Source organism: Lynx rufus, unplaced genomic scaffold (genome assembly GCF_022079265.1).
Source record: "Lynx rufus isolate CCGP_SWC_20201006 ecotype Redwood Valley unplaced genomic scaffold, mLynRuf1.p SCAF_13, whole genome shotgun sequence".
Taxonomy (NCBI): Eukaryota; Metazoa; Chordata; class Mammalia; order Carnivora; family Felidae; genus Lynx; species Lynx rufus.
In genome coordinates, this window is record NW_025814827.1 from 41,897,585 (window position 1) to 41,906,755 (window position 9,171).

Sequence of the window (9,171 nt, forward strand, 5' to 3'; positions counted from 1 at the left end):
CTATGTGACTTTTAAATGGGAGTATTGAAGTTACACACTGTTCTCTTGACCTTTGTGAGCATCATTATGGGAGTTGTTTTAATTCTCTGTCAGGTAACTCATATACCTCCATTTTATTAAGGTCAATTCCTGAGGATTTATCTTGTTCCTTTTTTTGGAACATTGTGTCTGGTTCTCCACTTTCCTCAATTCTCTGTGTTGGTGTCTGCACACTGGACAACGTAGGCACCTCTCTCAGTCTTCACAGATCGGTTTTATGCAGGAAGAGATCCCCACCAATAAGCCTGGCCAGAGATTCTGGGGGGCTCTCCAATGTTTTCTCTCCCCAGGAAGAAGCAGCCTGCTTCTTGGCAGTGATTTTTGTTTTCTCACTCTGTGCAGAGCTTAAGGGAGCATGTAGGGGAAGCTCTGGCATCTATCAGCCCAAGCTGCATCTCTATTCTCCCCCAGCTGGTTTGACTATGCTAGAACCATCAGAGCTTCGGGATTGGTGAGAGAGATGCTAGTTGTGAAGCCCCATAGAAGTTAGGGTGCTGGATGCATGGATCAACTCCTTTACTCTCCTGGGAGAACCTGAGAGCTGGGATTTTTTAATGTACTCACTTTGTGCTGAATGGTAAGGAAAATCAATAGCATCTACTAGCCTGAGCTACTGCCTCTGTTCTCCCACAGGCACCTAGACTCTGCCAGACCTGTCAGAGCTCCAAGACTGGCAAAACAGAATCTAGTCCTCAGGGAGACCTCTCTGAAAAGCTGGGGCACTGAACGTGTGAATCAACTCCTTCCCTCCCCTTGGTGAAGCTTGGAGCTAGTGTATCTTCTCTTGATCATATGATACTGTGACAGGGAGGGACTCTGGTGAGAGGGTGTCCTGAAACTCCTTAATTGCTTCAGTGAGCCAAGTTTTGCATTCTCCTGGGGGGTGCAGGAGACTTTCAATTAGTTTTAGATTTTTCTCAAAAGGAATTTTTCCATAAATTGATGAACTGTTGTGTTTGTGGGTGTATGGAGGCATTTGCTACTCTGCCATGTTGCTGATATGGCTGTTAGCATTCACGTATTAATTCATGCTGCCATCTGGTTTAATCTTAAAAACATTAGGCTAAAGGAGAGAAACTAGTTGCAAAAGACCACATCCTTGTTCCCCTCTCCCCACACCTAAGTAACCATCAATCTACTTTGTGCCTCTAAAGATTTGCTTGTTGTGGAAACTTTATACAAATGGATTCATGCAATATGTGGTTTTCTGTGTCTCTTCTTTTGTATTGTCAAATTTTTCAAGATTCATGCATGTTATACCATGTATCAGTACTTGATTCCTTTTTATTGTCAGATAATATTCCATTGTGTAGGTATACTGTTGGGAAAATAAGTAAAGTTTTGCACCATAAGATGGCCAACGGGACTAAAACAAGCTCTAGTTTCTAGCTTAGAGACCCCTCTTCCGGGTTCTTCTTCCTGCCCTGCTTGCCGTGTATGCCAAATTACTACTAATGTGGAATGCAGAAGTAACAGACTATAAATTGCCTCCCATGCTTGTGCTCACGGCTCAGATCTTTGGAGAAATGGTCTCCTCTGAGCCTGCCAGTGTTAAGTAAATCTCCAATCCACCAAGATCTCTGAGTGCTGCTTGGTTTTTCCACCAGCGTTCCAGCCTGGTTCCATAATAATACCACCTTTGGTTTATCTATCAGTTAATGAACATTTAGGTTCTTAAAAATTGGTTACTATTATGAATAAAGCTTCTGTAACCATTCGTGTTCAGTGTTTTGTTTTTTAAAGTTTATTTATTTTGAGAGAGAGAAAAACACAGCACTCGAGCCAGGGAGGATCAGAGAGAGGAGGAGAGAGAGATTCCCAAGCAGGCTCCTCACCAGCAGTGCAGAGCCCATCACAGAGCTTGAACTCACTAAGCATGACCTGAGCCAAAACCAAAAGTCAGGCGCTTAACTGACTGAGCTGCCCAGGTGCCCCAATATTCAATCTTTTGTGTGGGTGTGTGTTTTCATTTATTTTGCTTTTACATATTCAGAGTGAAATTGCTAAATCACATGGTAGCTCTATGTTAAACATTCTGAGGAATTGCTAAAATTCTTTCCAAAATGGTTGCACCATTTTACATTCCATCAGCAATGTATGAAGGTTCCAACTGCTCTATGTTCTCAACTGTCTTTTTGATTATAGCCATCTTGGTATGAAATGGTTTCTTACTGTGATTTTCATTTGTATAGCTCTAATGACTAATGATGTTGAGCATCTTTTCATGTGCTTATTGCCCATTCATATATCTTCTTTGGGGACCTTTTTCCTTAGATCTTTTGCCCATTTTTAACTGAGTTACTTGTCTTTCAATTCAAGAATTGTAAGAGTTCGTATTCTGGACCCATGTTCTTTATCAGATCCATGATTTCTAAATATTTTTTTCTCCCATTTCATGATTGTTTTTCACTTTCTCCTGACTGTCATGTTTGCTGGGATGTTTTTGTTTATTTGTTTTGTGATTTTTGATTATGAATTTTTATTTGTAAAACCTTTCTTTGGTAGTTTAGTGTAGACTATTTTCAAGGAGCATTTTGCTTTTCAGGGAATATTTGTGTTTACCTTTGCAAATGCCTGAGCCTACATTCTTAAGTAGTGAGTTAAAATAAAACTGTCACTTTGATGTATGGGAACATACAAAGACTATGATAGCAAACCCAGCTTTTGTGAATGGCACATTATTGTCACTACATCCAGATTCAAGTTTGGGTAACATTTTTTTTATTGCTGTCGGCTTCCAGTAGGCAGGTTTTCTTCTAATAATCTCTTTTATTTTATTTTATTTTTTCAGAATGTAAGCACTCAGCATTACCTCCAGTCAGTTTCCATCCCTGTTCAGGACCAAAGCCCAATCTATAGTACTCTCTCAAATTTGTAGCTTCTCTAGGTAACAGTATTCAGTAGATGTTCTCAGTAGATGAGCAATGTTTCAGTGCTGGTTTACTCTCTTGGAATGGACCTCAGTTTCATATTGGGACTCAGATGTGATTTGTTTACTTTCTTTTAAAACCTTTTAAAATTTATTTTAATGGTTATTTTAGATGATTCTAGCAATCTTAGATATTTTTTAACCAGAGGGTTTTTGGATTTTGAGTGTGCTTTACTACAGTCACAAAAATCTCATGTAATGTTTAATCAGTTGGAGTATACTCCCATCCACCAGTGGATGTATGTTTTACTTTATAAATGGCTATGATTTGTCTAATATAGGGTGTGCTATAATGTAAGACTGAGATTTTAGGTTTACTGTGTAGAAATAGAATTGAATGTAATTTTTATAGCAAATATTCGAAACTTGCTTTATTTATTCTCTTCCATTTGCCTGAAATTCTTCATGTATTCCATGTTCCTTTTCTTTAATTACAAGGCTCTCACCTGTAATTCAATTACTAAAATATATGAGCAATATATGCCCTTATATACTCTAAGTTTTTAACAGATAATATCTCATAGAAGTGCATGTATTCCTTTAAAAAAATTTTTTTTAATCCTTATTTATTTTCGAGAGAGGCAGCGTGTGAGCAGGGGAGGAGTAGACAGAGAGGGAGACACAGAATTGGAAGCAGGCTCCAGGCCCCGAGCTGTCAGCACAGAGCACAACACAGGGCTTGAACTCATGAACTGTGAGATCATGACCTGAGCCGAAGTTGGATGCTCAACCGACCTAGCCACCCAAGTGCCCTGAAGTGCATTTATTCCTTAAGTGTAAGTCAAATAACTGCTAGAATATAGTTATTTCATCATTTCTTTATTCATTCAGTAGGTACATATGAACTTCCATGAGCCAATATACATACTAGATACTGGAGATATGTAGAGTCTAGTGCCTTAAGATAGAACTAACATTAACCTATAAGTATACAATTCATTATTGCTATAACTTGTGCAAAGGATGGAAATCGCAGCATGCTATAAATGAGTGAAATAAAGAAATATAAACTGGCCAAGGACATATAGGAGAAGTATTCTAAAATATAATATTGTGTCCAGGTTCTGTACTCTAGGAAGAAGTTAGCTGGGTATAGAAGTGATGGAAGGTCATTGTAGATGAAGCAAACAGCCTGGAAATAGTCCTAAATTAAGATGCCTGATAACTTGGAAAGTTTGAAAGAAAGTCAGTGTTAATATAACATTATGAAAAGAGGTACATTAGAGCAAATTTCCAGAGACAGGCTGGGTTTTAAAGGTCAGTTAAGGATGTGAACCTATGTCTTAATGCCACAAAATAATTTTAGCCAGGGAGGAAACATTGGGACCTGCATTTTAATCACATCACTCTGGATAGTTGTAGAGAGTACATTCAATAGAGGAAAGAACTTATGCAGTAGTTTAGGATCAATAGAAAGCTGTTGCCTAGAGGAAGCAAGAAATGTTGGTGTCTTGAATTGGGAGAGAATACTTAAGATTACTATCAATGAATATGATATTTTCAATTTAGCATGCACTGCCCCCTCCTCAACACTCACAACCAAATCAGATTTAGCTGATAATTGCAACAAGGATTATAAGCTTATCAGAGGTAAATTTAACTGAAGTTTTATGTAAAGCACTTGGAAAGAAAAAGTTACATTGATATATTGCATAAAATCAAGAAATATGCTCCTATTTTTATTTATTGAGGTTTGAAAGTCAACTGTGCATACATATTTACGATATTTCTTGGAGCATTTGGTTTCAAGGATGCTTTATGTCGTTCTACTGAAATTGTCCTTACATTTGTTTCTTCCCTCTGATATCTCACATTCTCTCTTGCATTTTATATTCATTATGCTGTCAGATTTAATTACTTATTCTTTTTTTTGTCTCATTGCATCAAGAGATTAGATTCATATTTTTTCTCATTGTTGTTCACATTATCTCAATCATGATTTGCACTGCTCCATCATTTAAAGGTAGTATAACTTTATGAATGTCATTAACAATCCATATCTATTAAAATCATCTCTATTAGTATTCACCATATATATATTTTCATATTTATATCTTCACTAATAAATAGATATTGAATATCTATGGAAAAGTGCTTGATGATTTCAAATGTTTATTTTGCTGTAGGACATTCATTATCATTATGTGTTTTAACAGCAGGAAATGTGAATTAAGATATTTTATTATTTTCTGCACTGATTATGGTTCTGCACTGGTCTAACATAAGAGTGAACTTCATGTATTATACAGAATCTATGAAAATTATGTTAGCATAATATTTGGAAGTTGTGTTAATTATATAGTGTTCAACTGCGGTGCCTGGGTGGCTCAGTTGGTTGAGTGTCTGACTTCAACCCAAGTCATGATTTCACAGTTCGTGGTTTCGAGCCCCACATCAGGCTGTCCTGACAGCTCAGAGCTTAGAGCCTGCTTCAGATTTTATGTATCCCTCTCTCTCTGCCCTTCTCCCACTCATGCTCTGTCTCTCTCTCTCTGTCAGAAATAAACATTAAAAAATTATATATATAATTATATATATATATATATATATATAGTGTTCAAGTCTAAGAGTTCTATAAGAGTTCTATGTGGAGATAACATTTTGGAACTGTAATTTTCTCATGGCCTCTTTCATTTTCTGATTTCTCAGGGTATAAATAATAGGATTTAGTAAGGGTGTGAAAACAGTGTAAAATACAGCAAGGACTTTATTTCCTGAGAAGCTATTGAATGGCCAGGCATAGATAAAAATACAAGGTCCAAAGAACAGAGTGACCACAATCATGTGTGCAGACAGTGTGGACAGTGCCTTGGAGAGACCTCCCGATGATTTTTGTTGTACGGTGATCAGGATGACAATGTAGGAGACAAGAAGGAGGATGAAACAGATGAATGAGAGCAGCCCACTATCAGCAATGACAAATAATTCCAGGGTATATGTTTCCATACAAGCAAGCTTAATCACAAGGGGAAGGTCACAAAATATATTGTCTATGACATTGGGGCCACAGAAAGGCAAGTTTACTGTTAATACCATCTGGCTCATGGTGTGTATAAAACCAATTATCCATGAAAGTATCATAAACCCACTCAACAGCCTGTGGCTCATGATTGTCCTGTAGTGCAGGGGTTTACATATGGCTACATATCTGTCAAAGGCCATAGCTATCAAAAGAGTCATCTCAGCACCCCCAAAGAAGTGCATAAAGAACATCTGAGTCATGCAACCCCATATGGAGATGATCTTGTGTTCACTGAGTAAGTCTGTGATCATCTTGGGTGTGGTGACTGTGGAGAGACACATGTCCAAAAAAGAGAGGTTTCCAAGGAGGAAGTACATGGGAGAATGAAGGGTGGAACTAAATGTCACTGTGACCATAATGAGAACATTCCCCAACACAGTAGCACTGTAGATTAAGGAGAATGTTACAAAGAAGAAAATCCGAAGTTCCCATTGTCCAGAAAATCCTAGTAAAATAAACTCAGTCACTACAGATCCATTTTTAAGATCCATTTACTTGATTCAGAAAGACTCCAGAAGTTCTTTTATACAAAGAGAATAAAAAAAAAATAAAGCCACATTAGCACTGATGTTTTCCTATTTCTAATTGATGATAATAATTGATATTATGAGAACACAGAATCTTAAATATATCGGCATCACTATCTATAATTTGGAATTATTTTATGGGTTATATCATTCTGAAATAATATTCTCATAGTTATGCAGCAATTAAAAAGAATTTGTAAGAATGGAAGTTTTATTTTCTATTGTTTTATTTGATCACATGATACTCTTATCAGTTGATCTTGACTCACTAATTTGCTCACTTGCAAAAATTGGATAAGTAGTTACATTAGTATTTATTTTTCCTTTTATTATCACAATTTTCTGTCACCTCTTGAGATTATGTTAAAACAATATATAAGGAATATAGAATTCAGAAGATGAGGAAATTGTGTTGTCCTTTATCACTGAAGTCATTTTTTAAGGTTATTCTTTATTTCTGAAATAAGTGAACAAAGTGTACACACACACACACACACACACACACACACACACACACACTCTTAGAGGCTAATTTATACATGAAAGAAAATCTTTATGAACTTCTTTTCCTAACCCTCATATTACTGTTGTTCATAGTGAGAAGTGTACATGTTCTGCGTAAATGTATGTAAGTGGTAGTTAAGAGGTAATTAGTCAAATGATTCAACTCTAACATACAGATTTGTTTTTGGTTGTGCCATGCCATACTAAATTGTCTTTACTTAGCTTTTAGACATTGTTCATAGGATCTAGAGTGATCAAAAATAATAACTATTAAGCTATTAGTATGTGCTAAATATTACTGTGTTCTAAGTGTTTCACATATATTAACACATTTAATGCTCAAAGAATCTCATGAGGTGAATATTATGATTATTCTTATTTTGCATATAAGAAAACTATGGCATAGAAATATTTTTTTTTTTCTTTTAAGTTTATTTATTTATTTATTTATTTATTTATTTATTTATTTTTTTTTTGAAGTTTATTGACAAATTGGTTTCCATACAACACCCAGTGCTCATCCCAAAAGGTGCCCTCCTCAATACCCATCACCCACCCGCCCCTCCCTCCCACCCCCCATCAACCCTCAGTTTGTTCTCAGTTTTTAACAGTCTCTTATGCTTTGGCTCTGGCATAGAAATATTTAATGACTTATAGGTACTCAGCTAACAAAGTCAAAGCTGATATTCAAGCCCAGTCAGTCTGATGCCTGAATTTGACCTCATACCAATATACATATTGCCAACAAAGTTAAAGGAATGTATTTTTTATGGTCTAGTCAAGTATTGATTGAATTCATATGTTCCATGTGGTTTCCTTAGGAGGTATGATTCGGCAGGTATGTTGGAATCCTTCTATGTTACAGCTAATTGCACTGTGTTTTCTTATAGAATGATTGAATGCCCTATGTCTAGAGACAATCTAAAGATACATAATAATGAAGCTAAAAATAGCAGTAAACCAAATAAAAAAACACTTAATTTAGTACATGGTGATGTAACATATTGTAAGAATTTTATTTTTTTTTATTTAAATTTTTTTTTTCAACATTTATTTATTTTTTGGGACAGAGACAGAGCATGAACGGGGGGAGGGGCAGAGAGAGAGGGAGACACAGAATCGGAAACAGGCTCCAGGCTCTGAGCCATCAGCCCAGAGCCCGACGCGGGGCTCGAACTCACGGACCGCGAGATTGTGACCTGGCTGAAGTCGGACGCTTAACCGACTGCGCCACCCAGGCGCCCCTGTAAGAATTTTAAAAGAATGGAGACCAGGGGCATCTGGGTGGCTCAGTCAATTAAGCATCCTACTCTTGATTTTGACTCAGGTCATGATCTCAAGGTTTCTGAGTTCGAGCCCCACATGGGGCTGCATGCTGACAGTGTGGAGCTTGCTTGGGATTCCCATTCTCTCTCTGCCCCTCCCCCACATGTTCTCTCTCCTTCTCTCTCTCAAAATAAATAAATAAACTTAAAAAATGAATGGAGACCAATTCCCAAGGACACTTTTAGATACAGCTTTAAGTTTGGTTGCTGTTATCTTCAAAACATTTAAAAATTAAAAATAATCCCCATGGGAAGAACAAGGCTCAGAGAATATGTGAGGATTTATAGGAAGAAGAGAATAAAGAACAGTGAGTAGGAGGAGTGGTACATTTAGAAAAGGGACTGAATTCAGATATGAAGATGCTTAGGAAGTGTCTGTTCTCTTTTCTCCAATGACCTATAATGTCCTCCTTGTTTTCTTTTCTACTCAGACCCTTGTCAAAATATCCTATCACCATTATCCAACCTTAATTCCCTCAATTTATTTCCTACCTTATATATTTTTAAGAACTGGACAATGAATACAATTAGGGAAAATAAAGACGAAAATGATGTTCTTGTTGGTCAACCTCCAGGAGACAGAGTGGATGCTGAACGATGACAATGGGTCTGGACGAGCACCCAGAGGACAGCCATGTACCATGCTCTCTTTGAAGGGCTGTGTTACATGATTATCAGGTGAGTGAGCAGGAATTTTACTTTGGAGACCTTTATGACAGTAATTTTAATAGTTTTATGCACTTTGGAGAAATGACTGGTTTTGATGATTATCAGATGAAATGAATATGCCAGTTACAATTGGGGATGAATACCTTTGCTACATGG

The 9,171-nt window shown here is 36.9% G+C and overlaps 1 protein-coding gene across 1 annotated transcript; it reads right to left on the minus strand.

Annotated features, from left to right (window-relative positions):
* Window positions 1-5,551: 5,551 nt before the first annotated feature.
* LOC124508140 (olfactory receptor 4L1) lies at window positions 5,552-6,484 on the minus strand. The gene has a single exon (XM_047074557.1). It carries the CDS (start codon window positions 6,479-6,481, stop codon window positions 5,552-5,554), a length of 930 nt encoding a protein of 309 aa, XP_046930513.1. The 5' UTR covers window positions 6,482-6,484.
* Between the last annotated feature and the right edge of the window lie 2,687 nt (window positions 6,485-9,171).